The following is a 27,478-nucleotide window of genomic DNA, read 5'->3' on the forward strand; positions in this document are numbered from 1 at the left end:
TTGGTAAGTTGCGTTCCAGTAATTCTCTATCCTGCCTTTACTCTTTGATTTAGAAAGAGCCAGTTGAAGCCAAAATATGTCAATATTACTATGACAGCAATAATCATTTTTTCACCATAAAAATTGAATGGAACGCGACTTGTGTGTGCACGTTTTGAAGTTTTAGTTGTGTATTTTTTCAAATAGATTTAAAAAATAATCAAAACACCGGTATGAGAGGAGCGGACACTCTGATACCGGCTAGATTTTTAACTCTAACTAGTCATCTATCTGCGGTAATTACTTTACTATGGGAGAGCCAGGAGAGCACTCGACACTGTTTGCCGAGCCACTTTCACGACGATCATTTCCAAATATATCACCACCGGTAAGCTTAGTCACCTAAATTTACGAGTTTTATTCGACAAAATATCTATAAAAATGTTTGTTGTTAGAGGCTACTAAGTTGGCTTGACTTTTTTGTCATCAATTAACATTTTCATAACACACGCACGATTCGGTTCAGTAGGCGCAGAAATACGGGTGTGCGGCATTTGGGGCACCGGGCCAAGTTTTAAATTTGGACAATGGGATGGTTTTATAGCTGTAGTTGCTAGTAGCATTTTTCATTAAAATGTGTTTTTAAAACTCATCGACTTTTCGCGCTCTCTTGAAATTCCAACGCCTGATAAAAGTGCAATAGCAACTTCTGAGTCGCGGTATGGTATAGGTACTGTACTACATTTATGCAAACGCTGTTTCAATACGGTAACGGTAGAGATAATTCTTGACGTTATTTTGAGCCCTTTCTTTTACAGTTTCTCATAAAGTTAAAAAAAAAACATAGAGGAAAAGTCTAAAAAGAAGGAAAATATGGGTCATATATTTAAATTATCTAAAACCTAACTATACTCCATTTGATTAGTCATTTAACTAAGGGAAAATAAACAAGGGACTTTTGCACAAATATTTACATACATACATATTTAACAAATAAAGTACTGCTTAAAATTATTTATCAATTGTAATAATAATTAATTAATTGTTATTATTTTATTTATGTACTGAGCTTTTAAATAAAAATGTCATATTAAGATTGTTAAAAAAATGTCATATTAAGTACCTACTCAATGGTCACTTGGCAGAAGTAGGTACATACACTAGAACTATTGAATGACCGTTTTACACTATTAAAACAAAGAATACCTAGGCATTATCTTGTTCCCTATAGATAGCTATTGAAGTAACAGTCTAAGCAATATGTTTAGAAAACAATTAGTTAATGGTCTCTTAAGTGCTGGCAGTAATAACATTAATAGGAAGCTTGGACAGACAAATGTAAACTCCTTAAGTTTATGGTTACCTGGAACCTGCACGAGGCAAGCTGAGAAACAATATTGTTTACAATTTGTGGTCTGAAGACATTTTGAAGTTGTAAACAATATGGTGAAACTTTATACTTGAGTCATAAATTCCAAAATAGTGACAAACCAAGGTACTTTGATGAATTAAACTAAACCATCATGCAATTAAAAAAGTGTAGTAGCACTTTTTTGTACAAAAATGTATCCCTAAACAGGAATTAAACTTATCTTTCCATTCATGCCACATAAAAAAATAATTTGGTTTCTTATAAATTTCATATTTTTAATAGTACCTAGGTACCTTTTAATATTTCAATAGACTTTCATAGACTTCTGTGCAATAATTGCATAATTGAGTCATACTTTTCTCACAAATGAAAAACATATTGGATGAAATGCAACACCAGGTGGGAAAACGCGCCACTGCGAGTCAGTTAAACCGGATTGAACCGGTTTAATGGGGTATGTGTATTGACACAAGCTCTGTGTTTGGGATTAGTAAGCCATTGTAGAGTATGTGTGCGGTGGACTGAGCGCGATTGTCGTCGCGGCGGCTTAGGGTTGCCTGGATATGCCTTAAAAAATCTTGACAATGTGGCAAGTCCTGGGTAAGATCCTTTCGCAATGTTATGAGTGAATAGGAAAAACCGGGTTGTGATGAAGACGATTGATTAATGACCTCTACTCCCCTTATATCGCCACCTCCAGTAGATTTAAGTCCCATTTGTTAGCTGTGAAAAGCTCTTTTTATATTACCTCCAACTGCCCGCGTCGGCTTGGCCTTTCTCAAAGAACGCCAAAAATGGATATTTGCGGTGACGTAGCTCAGTTTTTAGCCCTTGGAACATTGAACATGAATACCTGCCCTTGCACGTTTCAGTAACTTAACAAACATTTGAACAGTTTAATTCCAGGCATAAAACCTTTATAGTCTGCATTGTTTCATTTATCTAATGCATTATTGTTGTTTGTATTTTAATTCAATTTTATCTGTATTTGCTCTAGCTACCAGTATGTTTACTTTAGTAGTCGTTTTGTTAGTTTAATGCTATTAGAAGTTACGTCTAGGAGTTCTTATCTCGTGTCTAGAAGTTCATGGCATGAAGGTAATTTCCGTTAGTCATTTTTCAAGGTTGAATTTGGGCCGTGACATTTTCACGTCCAAAGGCTATTTGGCTTCTTGCCGCACCAGCAAACTATCCCCATTGAGTCCCACATGGATGTACATACTGATTTTCTTCGTGTCATCCCTGACTGCCTTGACCTATCCTAAGATCCGATTATAACCGGTTCAAATTGCCAGCAGCTATCGAAAGTTTACAAAACACGAGGTGTAGTGACTGTGAGCTGGACACTACGGTTGTAGTGCGCCTGCGAAGCTCCGCAGCGGTCAGGCGACTCCAACAATTCCGTGCACGTGAATAGTGTTCGTGAAAGAAGTTTGTTTTTTAAATCAATTTGAGCCATATCAAGTAGTTTTTTATACATTCTGGTTTATTATCGGCCAGATTTCAATTTTTAAGTGACACCCAGTTAAATATATGGGGTCAACGGCCTCTAGCGAGGTAAGTTCTTTTTATTTTCTTTTTTGTTATAGTGTTACATCAACTTCAGCTTTAACTGCCTCGTTGGTCTAGCTGTCGCAAGTGCGGCTGCTGAGCACGAGGTCTCGGGTTCGATTCCCGAGTCGGGCCGAAATCGCTTTGTGGGTTTTAGAAGACTTTCACATAGCAGCCCGGAGCCTGGAAGGTGGTGATTGATACACCCGTGCATCGGAGAGCACGTAAATGTCGGTCCTGCGCCTGATCTCTTTCCGGTCGTGTCGGATTGCCGTCCCATCGGGCTATGAGAGTTAAGGAATAGTGAGTGCACCTGTGTCTGCGCAAATGCTCGTGCACTATAATATGTCCTGCGCAGTTGGCTAATCTCCTTACATGAGAACAGCCGCCGTAGCCGATAATCGGCTAGGAGAACATCATCATCATCACATCAACTTACAGATTCTTAATTTTCTTTTAACGACTGTTACAGTAAGGTTTTGTTGTCGAAATTGTGGTAATCTGATAGTTGCTACGTCGTTACTGGCATTCCTGGAAGCAGGGAAATGAACTACGTGACTGTTTTTCTTCAATTGGCCGTGATTTCCAAGGTTTTTAGTGGATTTTTGTTTTATGGTGATTACTCCAAAGATTCATCATTCATCTACAGCAAAAAAAATCAGACCGAGATATTTGCAACGTTCCTTATTTTATCGTCTCAGCTAATTTCACAATGAAGAGGCATCTCGAATATCCAGCTGAAAAACCTATTTATCATTTTGCATTTATACAACAGCTGTAATTTTTAACTAGTTTTATTTTCCATAAAAAAATGTTGGAGCATACACGACCTGTGTTATTATTAAAAAATAATTTAATCTTTAAAAGTAAATATGCTCTGGTCCATGGAGGACAAAAATTCAACCGTGGCTGTGGTCATAACTAATTTTATGTTGTTTTCTGTAAGAGTCATTAATCTCCTAAATAAGTGAGGATCATCAAAATTGCACGCAGATATTCTTCTTGCAAGAAAAGACGAAGTTAGAACTGTGATAATTTTTTTATTGCATCACCAAGGACTTTTACGACACAAAGTTTCAAGAAAAGTAGTTTCTAAGGCCACCTTCTCATAAAATATCAAGTAAAGATCCTAAGATTTCCTCCAAAATGTGCTCCTTAAAAAATCCTCCATATGTCGTCGTGTCCACCGAAAGGTCACGATAGCATTTCTCGTAGAGAATTGCCGTGACGGTAAGAGTTCTATATTTTTCACCTTCATAGTCTCAGAAACGGCTTGAACTAGCGTCACGTTAAGGACCGACGGATTTATCACCGTGAAACAGAGGTCTAAATATGTTGAATGAGGAGGCAAAATTGTGTTTACTCTAGGCCCAGCCACAGTAAGAGAAGCTCAGTGAATGTACAAAATTCATAGTACGTAGAGCAAGGAACGAGGAGATTTAGCCTGTGTAGTTTGAAATAATGTCGGGACACCTTTTTCACACACGGTCGGTTAGCCCCATGGTAAGTTAAATATTAACTTGTGTTATGGGTGCTAACACAACTGATAAACTACATATAGCTACATATATACATATTTATAAATACATATCATAACACCCAGACCACGGCCAACAAGCATGCTCATCACACAAATGTCGACCGAACCGGGAATCGAACCCGGGACCTCAGGTTCGGCGGTCCGGCATGATGACCATTGCGCCATCGAGGTCGTCAGTCGTCTTGTGCACTATATGTCCTGCGCAGCCTGCTGATTTCCTTAGAGAGAACAGCTTCCGTGGCCAACAATCGACTCGACACTATTATTATTATTGCAGTCTTAAGCATCCTCTCATTCCGCCTAGAGTGAGAAAACTGATACTCATTACCAACACCAGCTTCAGAACTCCCACAAAGCTATTATTTGTAACCAACCTCTTATTATAAAAGTAATGAATTGATACCGTAAGACAAAGGGACCATTTCTACTTCCCATGAGTCACCTGCCTTTGTTTGCTGATGTGCAAGTCCATTGTTCGATACATTACAATCACCTGGAACAAGCATCTGGACTTGGACAAGGTTTGATAGACTGCATATACATAGAAAGCTTCAAGTCTTATATTGTTGAAGTCATGTAGGTAGTAGTTTGTCCCATATATCTCCTCCGAATTTTCCCACATTGTTAAAGACTCATCGTTTATTTGAAGGGTAGCTGTTTACTGCGGTTTCACCCGCGTCCCACAGGAACTATTACCCGCACCGGGATAAACTTTTGCTCGTGTTACTCGGATATAGTCTAGCTTCAATACTCAATACTCAATAACTTTATTGCATTCCATAATGTGTACAGGCTGGTGGGTAAAATTAAAAGAAACAATTATGGACCCTGTCGGGCACAACAAAGTTAGTTTTTAGAGGAGAGGACGAAGAGCGCTTTTTAAACATAATAATATTGAATTAAATGTAAAAAATCTTATATTTAGATATTTGAGTAGGTATTATTTCTGTGTAGATTTATTTACATTCTACTTATTTATTATTTATTTTATATTCGTTTATTTATATATTATTAATTTATATTATAAATATTCTATATTATTAATTTATATTATAAATATTCTATATTATGTATTAATCGTTATTAATTATTTTATTTATTTAAATTTATTTATAAATTAGCTGTAGTTTTTTTATTTTTTATTTATGACTAAATAGTAAGGATCTAATTAAAGGTATTGCACGGTAAGTAAGGTAAATAAATTAATATATTAAGTACTGCTTATTTATTCCAGTTATCCTAGTTTCATTAGTTGGTATTTATCTTTAAAATATTCGTCAATTGTGTAGTAGCTTTTATCTAAGAGAAATCGTTTTAGTTTATTGGTAAATATATTATTTGATTCAGTGTTTTTTATGTATTCTGGTAATTTATTGTAGATTTTAATGGACGTAATAAACGCACTAGAGAAATGCATCTTTAATCGTGAGGTTGGTAGATTGAGTCTTCCTTTTGGGAAGCTAAGGGAGTATAGAGGATAAAGTAATTTTTCTAATCGATTCAATAGTTTCGGGGCCTTTTGGGTAAAATAAAACAAATGTTTCCTCTTTGGCATGTTAATAGTTACAGTTGAAATATGAATAAGTATTTCTCATTTGAATATTGTCTAAGACACAATACATACTTTGTTAAGCAAATATGTACAGTAAGTAGGTACATCTAACTGGACAGTTAAGTGTCCTACATGGAGTGGTACGATGGCGGGGGTTCTTACTGCGTTCATATCACGTAGAGCATGTATCGTCACAAAAGTGGTCATAAAATTAGTGGAACACTGATGGTTCCCGTACTGTAACTGCCAAGCTGTCGACTGTCGAGTAACTTGTTCGCAAGTTATGCGGAGTTACACGCCTCGGAACAGTTAGTTGAGTTCAAGGTCAGTTCCTCCGATCGCACGCGGTATCCGACTTTACCTCATTCACGATTTGTCTCGCCTAAACTTTAGTAGTGTTGCATAATAATATTAAATAATAATTTTCTAATAATCATGATTCGGGAACACGACGAGAAGAAGGTTGGAAACCAAAAAGTTTTTACTTATTTCCGTTTGTGTGCGCAGTTGTTTTTGTGTTGTCTGTGTCGTTCTTTTTATTTACATAATGTTTTTAAATATGGAATGTTTTATTTTTTATTGAAACGTGTCTCGAGTGTTGCCCGATGTGTTGTGGTGTTTTTGCATTTTCTTTGGATTTTCTACACTCGATGGTTTAGCATGTTTGGTTTATGTAAGTCGACATTATAATTATTATTTCACGCTTTGGTCGATATTTTGAAACTTTGAAGCTCACTTAAGTAAATCGGTAAAAAAAAACAGAAGCCGGTGCTTTTGTCTGGATCCGAAACTAATACCATTTAAAAGGAAGAAGAAAACATTAAAAATTAACCCATTTCCATTTCATTTACACAAAAATGTAGAATAATAAAAATAACTAATCGTTTGCTATTTCCTTCATTCAGTTGAAATAAAGGGAAAAGTATGAAGTATTACGATTATAAACATGACTATCCAATGCATTGTAGGGCCCTAAGTACCAATAAGCCCGCAGTCGTTATCCGAACGAGTTTTGAACGGCCGACTGATCTAAATAACTTATCACCGGCCTTGATAACATGGGCAAACGTTAGAGTAACTAAGTATACTTCATTTAGATGATTTATGACTCTGTTTAAGTCTTACCGGCTATAAATCCTGAGTGTTTTATGTGTTAGAAATAAATAAACAAGTAAATGCTATACACCGTTGAGGAGTTCCCTCGATTCTCTGAAGTCATCATCATCAAATATGCCTTTAATATCCATTGTGTTGTAGTGTCGTCAGTTGTTACAATTTATGTCTAGTTTTTACGCGATTCGATTCTACAATTTTGTGTTGTTCTTGATTTTTTGGGATCCCATTGACAGACCCTGACCTGATCACCACGGGAGTACACGAGGAGTTAGTTATTCTTTATTTTCTAAATTGATTCAGACATCTTAGAGTAATATCTCTTCCTCTCCTACTTTTTGGAAGTCGTGTTCTGTAAAACGGTGTTACTTTGCTGAACTTTTTTCCAGGACAGTGCATTCTGATATTCCCCATATTCAAATACTTAACCACCACGTAGTCACCGTACCTAAGATAAATTGTTACTTAACTATTCAATCATGTTTCAATCAAACTTAGGTAATTATTATCACCTTTATTAATGCCCCATACCTATTATAATTGTACCATTACTTAATAGTTACCACGTAACGTAATGTGTGCGTAACAGCTGCGCTCGCGCGTGTATGAAATAACTAGTGAACGCGGAAAAGCAAAGAGGTGCGATGTTCAATATTATGATTGCGTGTCCACGAGATATGTTAAATATCTAAATAGAACCTTTGGTCTTGAAATATAATAGGTAATTGGGTAGGTAGGTAGGTAATTGTGTTTTATATTTTGATTGTGGTTCAACCGTCGCAGTATTTAATTAATTTACATGCCTGCAAGCCAACTATTTCAGGGCTTGAATGTCGAAAGTATGTAAGTGGAATGAAAAGTGGATAAATTAATTTTTGGCCTTATATTTTTAAATCAGCGAAATTACTCTATTTTCGTTTGCAGTGATTACTGATTAGTTATAGCAGTTATGGGAAGTGTTATCGCATGAAAATCGTAGCTCATAAAAATATTTAGCGTTTCATTAAAGTTGGGTTTTTCGTGCTGTCTGGCTTGAATGTTTTCTGTTTTAATTCAAGTCATATCAGTTCTGAAAGTCTGTAAAAAGTTCAATAACCTGAACAGACGTCAAAATTTAATGCCTTGAACATCCTGGGGCCCGATTCTCCTAAGTTAATAATGTCAAAATCGAGTAGAAATCGAATCGCAATAGCAGTTTTAACCATATCGGGCATTCTGCTACTAATAAAAGACCAATCGCATTCGATTGACATTTGATTGGTGTGCGATTGGTCTGCTATTTTGGTGATTTTGGTCCATACCGTAGTTTGCTATACAATCATTTTGCAATCGTAAATCATTTGCAGACAAAATGATTCATTATTGAATGACAGAAAAGGATAAAAACGTTTATTTAAAAGAAAAAATAGCGGAATGCCACATACGCTTCAATCGTAATCGAGTCGGGATCGGATCTCAGTCGAATCGAGTCGAACGTGAATCGTATGACGCTTAAGTAAAATTAGGAGAATCGCGGCCCAGATAGGTTTGTTCCTCGTTCACATAAAATTAAACCCAATCACGCAACTTGACAACAAATGCAAAACAATGGACAAACAATGTCCCAAGATTCCCTAATATGAATGAAGGTTTTATTAATTTGCATAAGGACCATTGTACACCTCACCTTATCAAGTTGTCATGTGCTCGTAACCTTTGTTCGGTGGCAGTAAACACCGCATTTTGTTCAGCCACACGTGTAACGTCCGCATCGCAAGACTCCTTTGTGTTGGTCACGTGTGAAATTGCGTTTGTTGACCGTACTTCATTATAAACAGTGGATCGTATTGCGGATCAGTGATATTGACCAGACTTAACCAGTTTTAGAGAGTTCTTTATAGAAGTATGTGTAGTTTGTCGAATGGAAGAGCTAGTAAAATTGCGGCAGAAATTATTCATAATTTTATCAGATTATTATTAATTTAATGTGCATGGAGTTGCCCCGGTAACTGGTCTGAGGACTGCAGATAGGCAGTCGGTCCGTATAAAACACTGAGTCTCGGCTGCATATGGTTAAAACTGGAAAATGATCCCAACATACTTTCGGAAAAGTCTAAGCTAATTTGTGTTCTGCATCTGCTAATATGCCATTATTATCTCATGTTCAGGTTGTCAGCTTGTTATTAATTTCACGGTTCTTCAACGAGCAGTTAACAACAAAATATTATATGCTTTTTATTTTTGAGAAAAGTTTCTCGAATTGTTTTAAAAATTCCTCCGACATCTGCCTACGTAACTCCGTATTTTAAAGACTAAAAACTGCCTCGAAGGTCCCTCAATACTTCGATGATTAAGATCAATTCTTCAAAAGATCACGTGATGTTGCAGTAATGCGAGTTTCCTTTATTTGTTAAAGAATTGATGATGTCCGCTGTTTGTCAGAGAATGTTGGCAATGCTGGGTATCGCGTGAGTTGACTGTATCGAGTTCATGTTATGTCTGCCGACTTGTATCGAGTAAGCGTGTGAAAACCGATTCATTTAAAACAAACAACAGTTGAAGATCAAATGGAATTGACTGTTTTTAGTTTTAAAATACAGGCATTTTATCATCTCTTGGCCTTAATATTGTAGACTACAAGATTAGTTACTACAGTATTAATACAAAACGTCTTCTGGAGGTTCATCAAATATGCTTTATTTGGATCACACCAGCACTAACTCTTCTATTATAAGGTTTCGTTATAGTTATCGTTAAATAAAGGCTTTCAATTGACGCCTTCTATATGAAGTCAGATTTCGCAAAATTCTAAGCAGCAATTTATTTGACGAGAACTGTCATGTTACGAGTAAGGGAATTGAAAGAAAATTAACATGTTAGTCACGCAATTACAGTCATCGGCAATGTCATGATATCGACAAAGTGAACCAAAGTTCAACAGCAGGATCATTAGTCCATTTCCTTTACGCATTTTGCATATATTTTTCTCACAATCAACAAGCTAGGAGACAATAAAACTGAATTATACTTTGTTAGCTTACACCTTTGTTTCCTACTAAACGATTCATTGTGATTACATTAATGATATTGTGTGTACTAAGTTCTTTGTGTAATTAGTTAAACATTTACAATTGTCATCAGCATCTGTTGTCTTAGCAATAAATAGTATTCTATAGAGACATAATTATAATCATAAAATATTGATTAGGATGTGTGTGTTTGTAGTCAGAAGCCAGTAAGTCTGACACCAGTCTAATCAAGGGGTATTATTGGGTTGCCAGGGTAACTGGGTTCAGAGGGTCAGATAGGGCAGTCGCTCCTTATAAAGCACTGGTACTCAGCTACTTCCGGTTAGACTGGAAGCCGACCCCAACTTAGTTGGTACAAAAGGCTCGGAGGATGATGTGTGTGTCTGTATGAAAGGCTTTATTTTTTTGTATGTTGTGATTAATTTTTGGAAATCATTTATTTTTAGAGTTATGTCATGCTTGGTAATGGAAACTGCTACTACCTTCTACTATCTCTTTAGTACCTCTAACACAAACGCAAAAGTATTTATCGTTCCCATTCATGCTCGTCCCCGCACTAAAACATTATTGTTTCTTGTTACGTGTTTAATGTGAACACTTCCATTTAAAATATACAAATATTTATTACTCGCCTATTGAAAAAGCTACTTTGGCGATGCCCAAAATATAATGTGTATTTCGGTTCTAGGAGTAGTATTACACCTCAAAGATCTTAGTCCAATGGGTACATATGATCATTTGACATCAAAGTGTACTGAAAAAACCGACATTTGATCACGACGATAAATATCATTTTCAAAAATCTATACTAATATTATAAAGAGGTATTTGTAAGTTTGAATGTAAGGTAATGTAATCTTTGGAACCGCTGGTCGGATTTCCAAAATTCTTTCACTGATAGATAGCTACAATGTTTCTTAGTGCCATGCCATTTATCCTGGTACGGGCAGTAGTTCCCACGGGACGCTGGTGAAGCCGCGGGAAAACGGCTAGTAAGGAATATAGTAGAAAGTTAACTAAAAAAAAATTGGACCAAGATATTTGATAAGTGTACCACCCTAAAGCATGCGCATGATTGCAGGTTGGTAGCAGGCTTCGCGTCGGCTCTAGCGCTAATCCTGCTCGAGTACTTCACCTTCCTCTCCGGACTAACAATGTTCTCACCTTCCGTGTCTCTCATATGTATCCTTTGATATGTTTCTTTTGCTTTTGTTTGTTGGCTTTTTGTGTAAGTTATCTGTGTGTTTGTACGTGAAAGATTATCCAGTTTTGTGTGACGTTAGATCGGAGGACCAATGTTCTCCTTGCTAATATTATAAACGTCTGCCTGATTTAAATGAAATTGGGCATACATGTGGTCTAAAGCCTCAGAAAGGACATAGGCTTCTTTTTATCCTGTTGCGTAGTAGCGAAGTAGTTGCCTGGTAAAGCTGCTGTAGCAGGGAACGGCTAGTAAAATATAAACTGAAAATTATATTTTTTGCGGAACCGGAACAAAGGGAACATCGTTTTCGAATGTACTCAATTAAATAAAATAAGAATAAGAATGTCAATAAGAGCTGAAGGTATATTAAATGTTTCCGAAATACAGGTCTCTTTAACGAGTTTAAAAATATATTCAAGTCTCTTTAACGAATTTGAAAATATATTCAAATACATATACCTAGACTACTAAATTTACTACGTAAATGTACTCTACTTGTGCCTGACATTGTTTTTTTAAAGACCTAAGTGTGTACCTACTATGCAATAACATACATCTAGCTATCTAAGTTCTAAGATACGACCGGATTTACTAGTCCTAGAGGGTGCTTTCTCAACTTTTACTTCATAGTAGTCGCAAACTTGTTTGTTTTGTTTCTAGAGTTTTCTATAGGCTTACATCCAAGACTTAGAACGAAACTTTTTGCTCATGAGGTACATGTAACTGTAAATCACACAGAAGTTATTGCCGTATATCAGTGTGTAAGATGAATGAAGTCTCTAGTGCTAATAATTTTAGATTCAGTTGTATTTTGAACAAGTATTTCTTAGTTGATAACACCCGTGTATGTCTAATAGCTTAGAAAGAATCAATCCTTTGCAAAAATAATTCTCATACGTCTAGTCTCGGACTCTCGGTACACATTTACATTGTTCCTACATATTATCAAATCACACTATCAAAGTACATAAATGTTAATTATCAAAGAGTTATTAATTAATGATTAGTTAATTACTTTAATTTAATAAAACAGTCGTTCTTCTTATTTTAAAGTGGGCCAAAAGGTTATCGGAACGATAACATTTGCCATCAATTTTGCTCTATTACATATGACAGAGAAAACTACATTTTACACAAAAAATAACCGTTTTGTTTTTATCTTTGTATTTAATGAGGATAATGAAGGCAAAGGCTTGCTTCACTCAAAATTCTGCACTAACTAAAATAATTATTTCAGTTGTCAAGTCAAGTTTTCGAAAAATAAGAAGATACCTTCCTTCGCAATTTCAGTTCAAAAGCGAAAGATTTTGAAAAAAGATCAATAAGGTCTATAACGATACTATAACGATAACTAGGACAATGTTGCCAGTTTTTCGCACTCCAGTATGAACCAGTTCAATCAAAAGTTGACCGTGATTAGACATGCGAGTGCAATAAACGCGAAGATCCTTTATATCCTGTTAATGCTAAATCGGAGTCACGAGGGTACAAAAATAGCACTCTTATTTAGGGGTCTACCACACTGAGAGGAGTAAAAAAAAAACCTAAAATTAAGTTAAATAAGTTTATCTAGAGACTGATTGACCCCATAGGCAAACCATTACAATGGTTTTGTGGGTCTTAATGTATAATTTATGTATTTACCTTTTTTATAATAAATAAATAAAATAATAAGGGATCATAAGGAGTTAAGGCTATCATTTGTATCGTTGAAACTTTATTGTTATTTCAAGACCAAAATGACTCGGACATCGGTTTCCGGGCTAGATAAAAAATATAGAAAAGGATGAATACATGCTTCTTTTAGAGTAGTTTATTTTTCAGAATGTAGTACAACACCATTAACGGTTTCCGAAACAATGTGTCTCACTAGTAGATCGATTTAAACAATGGTTTCTTGATAACATTTGTACAAATGCATGAGAGTTAAACTGTTCACGCATCCACCAAATGCTGTGCGGAAAATTGCATGTGGGTTTCCCCTTTCATTTAGCGAAGCTAAAATTGACCTCACCATGTCCTGCAACATCAGCTTCACTTATCCCCAAAAGGCACTGGGAACAGATTTCCCTAACCACCCACCGCAGATGCATTTACCAAATTTTTACCTCAACAGTGTGCAAACCGCTTTAACAATAAAATTGCCGTTCACAATAGCTCCTTGACTATGTATATCAGCGACGGCCGGCCACGGCTCTGCCTCAATTGCCTTAACGTACTTCGTCATAGACGGTTGGCTTTGTGACTGGTACTGGCCAATATTCGTCCTCTGCAGTGTACTCCCGTCTATCTTTGATGTGACCACAGCCTTTCTTAATATGTGTTCTATCAAGTGGTGAAGTGCCTTCTTAGTTTTAGTGTTTTAGGCTTAAGTTTTTGCTGCAAAATGAAGCTGAAGGATTTTATTAATTTGTTTGTAAGTTGCCTTGGATTTGTTCGTTAGCTGTAGCTTTCACTTTGAGTTGAGTTATTTGAGTTTCAGCAATATGTTTTGGCAATATTTTTAATTCATCATCTTCATGTAGTTTTTCTTTATATTGTAGCTCGAGTGTTGTTGTTGTTATTGTATTTTTCTGTATTCTTTGTTGGAGTTCAACAACCTGATAACCTGGTATAATATGCACTTGCGTATGCGCAGTTTCGATACCTGAGGACTCTTTCAGAAATTTTTATAAAGCAGCACGAGTGTCTAAATTCTTAATTTTTGATTTAGATACAGAATGTTGTTCAAAAAATTTTATTACTTGTTATCGTGATTTTGATAATTTAATAAAGCTTATTTTGTCTAGATAACCACCGAGCACCAGCATCTAACCACATCGCACGACTACAAGGGGGGATGGTCCCTCTACTTGGTTCTAGCCGGGATAGTAACGACTCTAGGCTCCTCGCTACCTGTTGGATATAATATAGGAGTTGTTAATACGCCTGCTGAGGTAAGTCAATACTAATTATAAAAGGCGATTGTCGGCCAAGGTGGCTGTTCTCATATTTTAATTAGATATAATATAGGTACTATCTAACATTAAACGCCTCCATCTCTTCTAACTATCTTGCTGTGCCCAGCGGGGTCCATAATTTGAATCATTTTATATTCTCTCCATCAGCCAGCTTCGCAGGACATATTATAGTGCACACGCATTTGCGCAGACAGGTGCACTCACTATTCCTTTACTCTCATAGCCCGATGGGATGGTAATCCGACACGATCGGAGAGTGATCAGGCGCAGGACCGACATTTACGTGCTCTCCGATGCACGGGTGTATCGATCACCTACTTCCAGGCTCCGGGCTGCTTTGTTTAGAAAATTTCTAAGCCCCACGAAGCAGTTTCACCCGTTTTCTGAGGGAACTACTTTTAGGTCCTTGACAAAAAGTAGATTGAACTTATACACTACTGTCCCTCACTAAACTGTCCGAATACATAAACTACAAAAATATCTAACGCTGTACGAATTTTTCAAATGGTGCCAGTACTTACTCCCTGAGGTTTGCAAATTCAACCAAACAGATAAAATGTATAAATTCATAGACATTAAGTACTCTTTGCTTACAAACGTGACAAATAAAAATTTTATAGCGATATACTACTTAGCTACCTACTTATGGTTTCTCAATCACGTGTAGGAAAAGCAATCAAGTTGGCAGCTGATTGTTTTGCTATATTTGCTTTCTATGTGGGATGGAAAACCTTATAAGTGATCCATTACAAATTGAGAGTTTCTTGAATACATTTTACTAGCTGTTTCCCTTGTTAACATCCGCTTCCATAGGGTTAAAATAACGGAATACAGAGAAAAGTATACGTCTCTAGAGAAGATACTTTATTGCTGTGGAGAAGGGTGAATTTTGTTATTCGAACATATTGGACATGCTCGATATGTAAGTAGTATCCTTGAGTGAAGAAATGCTGTTGGTCATTTAAAAGTAAAACCTTCGCTCCGTTTTGGTGGAGCCTGGGCTCTAAAGACCATATTTACTTTATGCTGGGCCTTATGGTTCACTGTTCATACATCAAGAACTATTCCTAATAAGTAACAATTTCTATTTACTAAGCGCTCCAATGTATTTATTTTCTAAATCTAAACGAAAAGTTTTCCAATTTTTTGGTAATAAATATATAAATTGTAATAAATATATACGAAATAGTTTTACAATTCGATTATATTTTTTGTATAGGTATTCTATTTTGTGTGCTCTGTTACTTTTTCTACTATGTTCGTGTAATAGTCACGATCGAACCGTTAATTCATTATTACAAGAAAGGTTGATAACTGACAACCTAAAAAGATACGAAAATACACAGAAAAAAGTACAAAATGTAAACACAAGTAATGCAAAAAATAGCTCATCAATGCTAAGCGGCCTTTACCCTAAGTTAGTCGGTTTGAAATCAATGAAACAGTAATAGAAAAAAGTTAATAGGCATGATGACAGTAATCAAAAATCATTAAAATAATATATTTATTAAATTAAACTTGAAGCTTTTAATATAAAACGCGCATTGTTTTCTTTATTAATAATGTGATTAATATGTATTTTTATAAAATAAAATTACGAAATAAGGCAATCCGCCATGATATCTTGAACACCAATCAGAGCTCGTGACGTCATCTCTCAAAACAACTCGCGCGAAAGCGCGCGAACGTCACATTTCGTTATTGTGAACTTCCACTGCGATCTTTGTTTTTAATTAATTAATTGTTTATACTTTATAACACGAGTTATGGAGCCCGGATTTATCAAGGCAAACAGCGCTAATTTGCCTAGAATTGATATCATAATGCTGGGAAAGTTTTTGGCATCAAATAAAGATTTTTGTTCAGCTGAATTTAGAAATGTTAAAACTTCCATGTAAGTCATCATCATCATCATCATCAGCCTATAGCAGTCCACTGCTGGACATAGGCCTCTGCAAGTGCACGCCACTGAGATCGATTAAGTAAGCCATGTAAGTATACTAGTTTAATTAAAAAAACAATGAGAGATGAAACCTAACCTCGAAATAGTTATTTACATTATAAACTATGCTAGAATATAGAGAACTATGTAATAATTTACATCGAAGTGATCTTCACAAAAATAAAGTTGTACCCTGGGCAATATTGCTTTTGAATCTCGCCTTGCAAGTTTAAGCCACTTGTTTCGTATTTTTTTATTGTGAGGAACACACACACACAAATAACTTATCAGGAGTTGTTTTGGATGTGTTCTTACACTGGGGGACCCCACAACACCTATTTATATTTCGAAATCATATTTAATAACACAAAAAACTTAATTATTGCACGAGCGTTGTTTACTTCCGTCTTGTAATTTCAGTCGTGACGTCACAAGTGACAACATGACACTGACAAGCGTTTTCGCGCCGGATTCAAAGTGGACAGAGAAAAATGCAATTATTTGATAAAAAAAATTCGCATTTTCTTAAAATTAATAATTTTTCATATAAAATAGACGTATACCTACATCATACAAAGGAATTTAAAAATTTGTCATCATGCCTATTGCCGATACTGATTATCGTATTAGAGTAAAACAATTGGTTTTTCCTTGGAATTTAAAAATACGTCATTTACTTTTCATCATCATCATCATCATCAGCCTATCGCAGTCCACTGCTGGACATAGGCCTCTCCAAGTGCACTACTCATTTACTTTTATTTTGTTTAAATAGATTCTGGAAAAACTTACGGACTTTTATGGAATGATTTATTAAGTGTGCACTAGAGAAAAATAGGGACATAAGAAATATTTTTGGTAGCCCGAGGGTGAAGCTGCGTTCAACAGTGTGTACCATCTTCTTTCATTCCGGTATCCCATATTGCCACCTTTATCGCATTTCAAAATTATCAATTTTTATACTCTTTTCAGGTAATAAAAAAATTTTGCAACGAGAGTTTCATAAGCCGATACGACGTAGTGCTCGACGAAAAATGGCTGAACGTGCTGTGGTCGTCTGTCGTGTCCATCTTCATAGTCGGCGGCTGTACCGGGTCCATTCTCGGAGCTGTACTCGCCAACAGCTTGGGAAGGTAAGGTTTATATTAATTTTGAACATATTTCAGCCCAAGAACTTACATGAGAAGATCTTGACGAACTTTCTGTTCTTGTTTAAGTATTTGTACTAGAGGGCATAAATGTCTGGGGTCAGTAAGTAAAGTGAAAAATATTGGCAACTAAACAAAGTCGTAAAAATTTTTTAGGACAGGAGTAAGCTTTTGCACAAATTCCTCAAATTGTGACTTAAGACCAAAATACTTGGGGTTCCTATCTCATTCATGTATCTGTAACTTAGCCCCGCGCTCCTCTAGTTTAGAAAACCATACTATTCCTGAAAATAATTCATGACCTGTGTCTAACCCACCAAATTGGATCAAAACTGTCAATCCAATTTAACCAGTTTGAACTGGATCACTCAATACCTCTTACTACTATTGACATAACCAACCCATGTATTATGAAGACATTATAGAAAAAAATCCTTGTTTGTGTCATTTTAATGTAGCACAAACAGAGATCGGATAATACGGTGGTACAATGTACTTGCCAACAGCTTGGGTCCTTAATCTTGACATGAGAAGATGTTAATTTTTTTCTTGTTCTGGTTAAGATATCTGAATATTCTAGGGGACATACGTCTTATGTAGTAAAAAATACTGACAAAGAAACAAAAATTTTTGTGTCTTTTAGGACAGGAGGAATCTTTTGCAAAAATTAAAGCCACACTCATCATCTTCGCAGCCTTTTCCCGACTATTTTGGGGTCCGCTTCCAGTCTCATCCGTGCGGTTAGGCTGCAATTCACACTATTCTTGAAAATAATTCATGCACTGTGTCTAACCTTGCCAAATTGGATCTGAACTGTCAATCCAATTTAACCAGTTTGAACTGAATCACTCTGAATACTTCGAAGCCTACTATTGACATAACCAACCCATGTATTATGAAGACATTATAGAAAAAAATCCTTGTTTGTGTCATTTTAATGTAGCACAAACAGAGATCGGATAATACGGCGTTACAATGATGTATCTTTCTCGCGACCCGCTGAGTTTGCATAACATTCGTTGGCTATTCAACACAAGGCGTTATTTAATCCATGGTGGTTTCATACAATAGGCATACCTTTATAGGGTGTTCTTGTAAACATACTGAGAGTATTCCTGGTGTGGAACACCTGTGGGGTTAATGGCCTTTTAAAAAAAAACTGTTCGTTTGTCCAAGATCCAGAACAGAATTTGGATAAAGAAGATAGTATGTGAAAGTTGCGTGACAGATCGAATGATTATCGTTACCCCGTATCTGGAACCCAATTTGTAAATTAAGGATCACAAAATACTCAACCTTAACTTTAATTTCTACTTAAATTCTCGGAGTACGTAACTGACAGAGAGAGAATGATATTTGTGCAGTCTTTAAAATGTACTGGCGTATTCAGTATTCGGCCATAACTTTTCAGCATAACCTCATAATTGCCTATTCTAGTATTCCTAGCTACAAAATAGTACAAGACAAGTGTACTTACATTCCATCTCCTCGTGAGAAAAGGACTATGCCCTGCAATGAGTCAGTAACAAAGGCCGCTAAAAAAACACCTCTTATATAAAATTCTCAACACTTGTATCACAACTACTACAAACTGGATTATACCGGTTATCACCAATAGTATTTTCATTGAATGCTTTCCCATTGTTTCAGGAAAATGGCGACAGTTTTAACGAGCGTACTGTCGGTCGCCGGCGGGCTGTTGTTTCTGCTGTGCCAAAAAGCTAACTCAGTAGAAATGCTTATTTTAGGAAGATTACTAGTCGGTCTGTCTGGTGGTGAGTGGCAGAGTTTTTAAGAAAATACATATTTATTTGGTAAAATAAGGTTAAAGCTTGTTCTTATTGGTAAAAGACTAAAGGTAAAGGACACATTTTTGTATCCAAGCCTATTTATGTTAGTAAAAGCTGGTATACAATTTACCTTTTACCATCTATAGCACTACGCTCTTGAGTTTGGCGTCATAACAAATGCGAACGGTGGCTTATTCTAAATATTTAATTCAAATTTTCTATTAATTACATGAACATAATATTTAATTTAACATAACGACGCCTAGGAGTTAAAACTTCGTAAATGTAAAATACGTACTTTTCTGGACTAAGATACAAGAGAGTATGATATGCGACGTTTTCTTCTAAGAAACGCAAAAAAAAATGCATTTCCAACGTTTTCTCTAAAAGACGACGATAAATAAATAATAACATATTTATTATTTCCAGGCCTAACCACCAGCATAGTGCCCATGTACCTGACGGAGCTAGCCCCGCCCGCGCTGACCGGAGCCCTGGGAGTCGCGTGCCCCATGGGCGTCAACGTCGGCGTGCTCGTCGGACAGGTCATGGGCTTAGATTTTATATTGGGTGAGTTTTACAGTTATCGGCACGAATCTTGAGCTCTGACCTTCACCTGCGCAGAAGTAATTTATTGGGTCCCTTTTATGGTATGAAGTGAGGCGCGGGAAGGGGCTAAAGCGGTGATTGGCCCGCAGTGCATCGCATCATGCTGAGCTGGACTCCCATTCGGTGCAAACGTAAGACACTGCAGCGCGCCGTTAATCTCTGATTGTATTTCATGTTTCTCCTTCTACCCACTTCTTGTTTTGTTTTATTTTTCTTATTGTGTATCTTTGTGGTGTCTTTTTGTTTGTCTGAATAAATGTTTTATCTATCTATCTATCTATCATCATAGCCGTCACTCGGAATTGGTTCGTTGCTAATAAATCACTTCTGCGCAGATGTAGGTTAGAGCTCAAGATTCGTGCCGATAACTATACGTTTCTTGTAAAGTTATTAAGCTAGTTTATTGGAAATTCATGTGGACGTTGGGGGTCATATGCCCCATGGGGGTCAACGTCGGGTGCTCGTAGGACCGGTCCTCGAGCTAGATTTTATATTGGGTAGGTTTCGTGTGTCTTTTGTATTAGCGATATTTGGAGGAGTTTATGAGGACGTTGGGGGTCATATACCCGATGGGGGTCAATTTCGGGGTGCTCGTCGGACAGGTCATGGGCTTAGATTTTATATCGGGTGAGTTTTACTTGAGCGGGTCGTATGCCCAATAGATAGGATCCATGTGCATAGACTCCAAACTCCTATGAATGTGAAGTCAAGTAACTCGACTCGTCCTCTGACTAAGCCTTGAGTTTCTACTAGAAACCTAACAATACTCCAGACTACTGACGGATAGCAGGCATGATGATGATTTCTTAAGAAATAAATAGTGCCTTAATAATTGTTTGTTGTATATGTCACCGGTGTACGTAAACTGTAAAACTATTAAAGTAAATAAATACCCGACTGTACCAGATGGAGGTTTATGTATTCTGAGGTAAATAAATGCAGGTGTAATTAATTGTTTGTTGCATTGTTTCAGGTCGTGCCGAGGACTGGCCGTACCTTCTGTCCGTCTATGCGTTGCTAGTCATTATTTGTTTACCTTTGTTATTTATACTGCCAGAGAGCCCTAAGTACTTATTTGTAGTTAAGAAAAATGAGGAGAGAGCTTTAAAAGGTAAGATAATGTTCATTTACTCTAACTAGCATAATTTTTACTGCGATTTCAATTACTTAATAATATAATGACTTTTTTTGGTGATATGTCTCTGGGTGAGAGGCCTGGGCCCAGCACATACGACGCCCAGGACGATATAAAGACTGAATGGAGAAAAGGAAGATTAAACTTTTGGGGTTGCATGGCTTTTTAAGTATTTTTTTGATGTACAGTGCTTAACATGTGACGACTACCTATCTATCCTCAACCTAGTTATCCGGGTAACCATTGGTAAGACTCGTTGTCAGACGTTTTTTCTGACACTTTAACAAATAATTTTGACATTTGCAGAACTGAGTCGCCTCCGCGGCCGATCCCCAAGTCTACTATCAGACGACCTAGAACTGCTACGAGAAGAGGTCCGATGTGGGGAGGCTGCCACTCTCAATGGAGAACAAGAGTGGTCCATGATCCGAGTCCTCACAGACAAGAGGTTGAGGCTGCCTCTACTCCTGGCTTGCACCATGCAGGCTGGACAGCAGACCAGCGGGATCAATGCCGTGAGTTTCTAGAACATTCCAGTAGGTCTTAGAACAGGAGTGGTCCATGATCCGAGTCCTCACAGACAAGAGGTTGAGGTTGCCTCTACTCCTGGCTTGCACCATGCAGGCTGGACAGCAGACCAGCGGGATCAATGCCGTGAGTTTCTAGAATATTCCAGTACCAGTGCATCTGCATCATCTTGCATCTATAAGATATTACAAAATGTTTTTATTGCATAAGCAATCTGTGTAGTTTTTTATGACTTTTGTTTTAGCAAAATACACATCAATGACAAAATAAATGATGTATAAAAACATTTAACCTCTTTTTAGATTTATGATTGTTTTTGGTTATGTACCTCAAAAAGGAAAAACTGAACCCTTATAAGATAATTTTGGTGTCTATTTAGTACGCCCTGTAAGTACAACATACTTGTCCGCAGGTATTCTACTACTCCCAAACGATCTTCAAGCAGGCCGGCCTCACAGAGAAGAACTCGCAATACGCCACAATAGGCTGCGGGTTCATCAACGTGTGTACCGCGGTGCTCATGCTCAAGTTACTGCCGCGGTACGGAAGAAGGCCACTTCTGTTGGCGTCTATATTCAGCGCTTCAGTTATTTTGGCGTCGCTGGCTGCTTGCATGAGGTTTATGGTGAGTATTTTGTAAATAACAAATGGAAGTGTCATATGGACGTGAATTCGGCTGTTTAAATATTCAAGCAAGCCAACCTTTAGTGCGGTAATTATAATTATATTGACGTTGTCAACAACTTAACAATAATAATTACCTACTCGTTTAATAGCCAAGAGCCTCGACGAACACCTCAGGAGGCTCTCGTTGGGCGGCTGGATCAAGGGACTGATTCAGAAGGCAGTACTCCTTGATACGGCACGTATTGTGAGGAGGTTTCTGTCTCTGGGACCCTAACCACCGGTACCTTGGACCCTGTGCCCGATATCGGTGGCAACCTATTTTTTATATTTTTAAATGTTTTTTATTTTTATATTTAATATTTAAAAATGTAAATTATATGTTTGAAAATAAATAAATGACAATTAAAATAATTACCTACTCGAATATCATACGGACTCATTATAGCAAAGGCTGACCGTAATTTGTCGGTCAAACATCGTTATATTTTTTAAGGAAATAGCATAAAAAATTATGTTGAGAAACGCTTGATGCCTTCAGAATTTCTAACTTTGCTCATTTTAAATACTAAAATTTTTGACCAACTTTTTAATGTCATTTTTTAAATTTTTAAACAAAAGTGTATCCATCTGACTTCTTGAACGTCACAGTAATATATTTAGTTATTTAAATTAAAATGTATTTGTTTGTTTGTCCCCAGGACGTGGTGTCGTGGATGCCGTACGTGTGTATGGTAGCGGTGCTGTCGTATGTTCTAGTCTACGGGTTCGGCCTCGGCCCGATACCCTACTTTATTGCCTCGGGTCAGTATGTTTTATTAATGTTTGTGTTTACTTATTTTTTAGGATAAAATTATTAAACTGCTCCTCCCGTTTTGGGTGGAGTGAGTGGAAAGAGCAGTTATCTTATATTTTGAATGATCAAAACTTAATTACATTATTTATTTATTTAGCTCTTTGTGTTCCAAGACCGCTATAACCCACAGGTCGTTTTAATTGTTAATGATTCAATATTCTTATATAAAATAGTTTTTTTTTTTACCAAGTGGATTAGATTTATCAATTCTATTCTTAACTGATGTCTCTTAAATAAAGTAGCATTATCTAAAGTACTATCATAAAGAGTAGACATTATATTATTTGTCAGAAAGGCAAGGCAAAATTCAATCACTGTTAAGAAGCTACAATTTCCTCGCAGTGACACAGGCTTTATTTTATTCTTGTACGCAAATTAATTCCCTCGTTACTGTGGCGAATCACCTAGCAACTTATACATAACTGTGCCTACATTTATTCTGTATTCTCCCTCCCTCAGAACTATTCGAGGTGGGTCCCCGACCAGCCGGCATGGCTTGGGGTTCCCTCGCCAACTGGGGGGGTAACTTCCTCGTGGGCATGTCGTTCCCCAGCATGAGGGAATCCATCGGTCCCTACTCCTTCCTGGTCTTCTCGGCCGTCACTGCTGTTCTGTTTGTCTTCCAGAAGTAAGTATAGAGAAGTTATATGTTTTGAGGAGGACTTGGCCAAGTCTTTCCAATGTTAAAATATAAGAAAAATTTAAATCTATTCGATAATTATTTGATGTCAATTTTGACTGTGCAAATTAGAGTTCTAATGTTGTAAATCAACTTATGTTCAATTTATTATCTGTATTCACAATAAAAAAAAATCGCATAAAAAATCTTCCTCATCGTTGCCAACGGGTATTAATGACGAGAAATAAAGCTAATTAAAAATATCTATGTATCTAATTCTCGATTCTTCTTTTCTTCGATTTTATAATTTTTGGAACAATTTAAAGTAACTAAGTAAATAAGATCTCTTCATCTTCCACAGGCTATACTTCCCAGAAACCCGCGGTAAGACGCCGACTCAAGTCACACAGCTGTGCAGTCGCGGCTTCCGATCCAAACCTCTCATCTCACCCGCCATGTCTAGTGTATGACGTCACCATAACACGGATGTAATATGTGACTGATGTGTGTGTAAGTGGACTGTTTTGTATGTTTTTGAAGAGGGGGTTAAAGAGTTTTTGGGTATAGCCACACATAAAGGTCGATAAGTTTTTTAAACAACTAATAGTATAGAAATTCGTTATTAAATCATCACGTCTCCGCGTACTCTATAATATCAGCCTCGTTGATTGGTTGTTGTTAACTCATTTGTTGGAACTTCATGTTCAAAATGAGCGGTGGCTTTGGTAACTTTGAAAATTACTTTTACGAGTTTTTACGCAAAGCGACATTTACAGGCACTTGTTAGTCTATTTATATCATAATTAATATTTCCGTTGCGTTCATCACAAATGTTTGAGATTACTCACATTTTTTTTGTTGGGTAATCATCAAATGGTTCCTATATATGCCACCTCATGAACAAATTCTTTGTCTCCCCACTTCAAAACCTACTAAAATAAAATGAGCTCAAATTGTAAATGTATGACAGATGTATTAGCTAGAACCTTTTCCAAATTAAATGCTTTTACGTATAAATATGTATAATATGGCAGCGTATATACAGAGTGTATCTACAGAAACATATCCATTTCTATTTTTATACTAGTCGAAAATAATTGAATTGGTTTAACGTGGAAAATTTCGTTGGAATCTCTAGAAAAGACGTATTTTATTTTTAACTTTAAATGCTTATTGGTTAATGAAATCCAACTGATATTATAAATGTGACTATTTCACGCAAAAGCCAATACATTGGCTTGATATTGGTAGTTCATTTATTTACTTCTCAGCATATTATTTACATTTTAAAATATTGAATTATAAAAATCAAAAAACATTTTAAAATATAAAAATAACTTATTATTACTTTTATCCATGTGCGGGAGGTTGTAACCTCGGGATATAGATATAACCGCGGGTGAAAACTAGAATGTAAAAATCACATTTAGCTCAATCAACAAGACGATTTTTTAAAAGTATCTGATTATGAATGAATAATTTTGTTTTTTTTGTGTTTTTCTATTCACGTGGTGCAAGGATAGTCAAATACGCTATTGATATAAGAGTGCTCGGTGCATTTTGTATTACTAAGTATTTTTTTGTATTGTTATACGATAAGTGCACTTTTTAATATTTGCGCTAGTGCTACAAGACAGGTGACTTCCAGAAGTTTTTTGGATTTATGGTTCAGAATGCTGCATTTACTTTAGGCAGATTAGGCTCAATAAAACAATATAGATTTGATCAAATACTGTATAAGTAGCTAGTAAAGTTGTCTGCCGGATAATACAGAAGATATAAGCTCAGATCATTTTTATATATCTTACATAGCTAACTGGTTAAAATAGCTTTTTAAACTAAACAGCATTTTTTGTATACTTGAATCTTTCTAAAGTAAATGTAGCATTGAGCCGCTTAGAACAAATTAGCTATAAGTTTGTGAGGAAATAGTTTGTAACAGATTCTTGCGTATTATCTTACAAGTCCTTGATCCATACTGGTTGTTGCTTGCATGTTTATAATAACTAGAGTTAGGGTACCGGGTATATTGATTTACAGTGTTCAGAATAAATGCTGATCTTTTAAATTACTGCATGCACTACTAAATATTTTTTAATGTCTCTTAAAGTACTGTAAGGCCTTTGATACGGATTCCACTAAAGAATAAATCAGCACGATTACTTATTCAATTATTGATACGAGTGGAAAATACTATTTATAAATATTTTAGTTAGGTAACCTGTATTGTATGTCTCGAATGAGTAAAATAAAATTCATCGGAATTGATGACCTCCTTTTTGAGGGATAAATTATTTTTCGCCATTTCAACTGACTTCCCAAAAAAGAGAAGGTTCTCAATGAGAATTTTTTTTTCTATACCGGTACCCTCACTCTAGCTATATCCGTCTTCAAGACGTTTTTAAAGTACAAAATAACTAGTATCAGTACCATAACACTTTTGTAAGATCGTTAACACATTTTATCCATCCATCTCTGAACTAAAAATAAGTAGGTATTATGAATTTATGCTTCGTGTGCCTAGGTAAGGTCGGTTACAATACAGGTTTAGCTAGTTTTTAAAAGTAGTATTTATTCTTTAAATACAGGCGTGGAGACATAATTTTCCACTGTATATTGTAGCTGGCTGATTTTTTTGAGTAGCTAATATTACTATGTACACCTATACCTAATTGTATCTTCTTTGAAAATAAAAATACAGTCGTCTCTCGTTAATTCGAAACTCGAGGGACTCTTAAAATATTACGAATTATCGAGTTTTTGAAATATTAAATGGTTCGAAATTTGTGAGAGAAAATAAATAAAATTTCGAATTATTAAGTGTTGATCAATTATTTTTTGTTAACTGCTATTTTATAACAATATCAAAAGTTTAAAGACACATTTGTGTGCATATATGTACTCATAATGTGAATTAATGAATCTTTCGAAACAACTCCGTCATACTGCTTCAAAACAGATTGCTGCTACTCAGACTGCTCTCTGATTCTGACTTACAATCTTTTCGCCTCTTTCTCTCTGCAACTTTGAATTCTCGAGTGTTGGACGACTAAGAATTCGAATTAATGCGTCGTTTTGTTATAAAGCAATGCTTTTTTCGTTCGAATTATCAAGTGCATAAAAATGTATTGATTTAGTTCGAAATATAAAGAGATTTTGTAGGGAACTCGTGATAACTTTGAATTAACGAGAGGTTCGAAATATCGCAGGTTTGAATTAACAAGAGTCGACTGTATATGAAAGGTCCACTACTTTGCGAAGCCAGGTCTGTTTATCAGACATTGAGTCATTACAATACTAAAATAAAAGATAAATATTACTAAGAAATATTCTGTGTCGAAGTTACTGCATATTCCTGGCAATTTAATTTAATGCCTTGTACGTCACATGGGCACTCAATAGAGATAATATAATGATAATTTAATGAATGAAGCTAGAAATTTTTACTATAACAAGTATTTTTTTACATAACGTTAGTAGCCCTCGGGTAAAGCGACCACATCTGTATTTAAAGTATAAAGCATATTTTTACAATAATTTTCAGTGCGCACAAATTGTATTGATTATATTAAATACGTCCACCACTTCGTGTCTTTAAAGTTTTTTACCGTTTATACTAGAACTTACAAACATCACTTTAGTGCATAATTTATATTAAAAAAATAGAGGAATAAGGATTATTTTGTTGTTTAATTATTTTTAATTAATTATAAGTTTGAGGAAATGTAAGCTCTTGTATGCGTAGAACATTATTTTATTGTGCATTTTTACAATAAACATTGAAGTACCATTTATTTGGCTGTTTTTATTTGCTAACATAACTCTAAAATGGTCTACGAATTTGTTGGAAACAAAGTACTGGAGACCACGGACTAGCAAGCGCTGTGTAGGACGTCCACCAGCAAGGTGGACAGACGACCTTGTGAAGGTCGCCGGAAGACGCTGGAT

The 27,478-nt window shown here is 36.0% G+C and overlaps 1 protein-coding gene across 6 annotated transcripts; it reads left to right on the forward strand.

Annotated features, from left to right (window-relative positions):
• Window positions 1-128: 128 nt before the first annotated feature.
• On the forward strand, window positions 129-27,324 carry LOC124631131 (solute carrier family 2, facilitated glucose transporter member 3-like). Of its 6 annotated transcripts, XM_047165324.1 has the most exons (14): window positions 129-367; window positions 11,197-11,297; window positions 13,498-13,735; window positions 14,109-14,255; window positions 17,194-17,354; window positions 19,020-19,144; window positions 19,589-19,729; window positions 20,742-20,879; window positions 21,210-21,351; window positions 21,491-21,557; window positions 21,844-22,056; window positions 22,757-22,859; window positions 23,371-23,539; window positions 23,892-27,324. In XM_047165324.1, exons 3-14 carry the CDS (start codon window positions 13,706-13,708, stop codon window positions 23,998-24,000), a joined length of 1,545 nt encoding a protein of 514 aa, XP_047021280.1. In that variant the 5' UTR covers window positions 129-367; window positions 11,197-11,297; window positions 13,498-13,705; the 3' UTR covers window positions 24,001-27,324. The 6 variants fall into 6 exon arrangements, with proteins under 6 accessions (XP_047021280.1, XP_047021279.1, XP_047021278.1 ...); XM_047165323.1 differs by lacking the exons at window positions 11,197-11,297; window positions 13,498-13,735; XM_047165327.1 differs by lacking the exons at window positions 129-367; window positions 11,197-11,297; window positions 13,498-13,735 and adding an exon at window positions 2,528-2,908.
• Window positions 27,325-27,478: the final 154 nt, after the last annotated feature.

The sequence above is a fragment of the Helicoverpa zea genome, chromosome 6 (genome assembly GCF_022581195.2).
Source record: "Helicoverpa zea isolate HzStark_Cry1AcR chromosome 6, ilHelZeax1.1, whole genome shotgun sequence".
In the NCBI taxonomy this organism is placed as follows: Eukaryota; Metazoa; Arthropoda; class Insecta; order Lepidoptera; family Noctuidae; genus Helicoverpa; species Helicoverpa zea.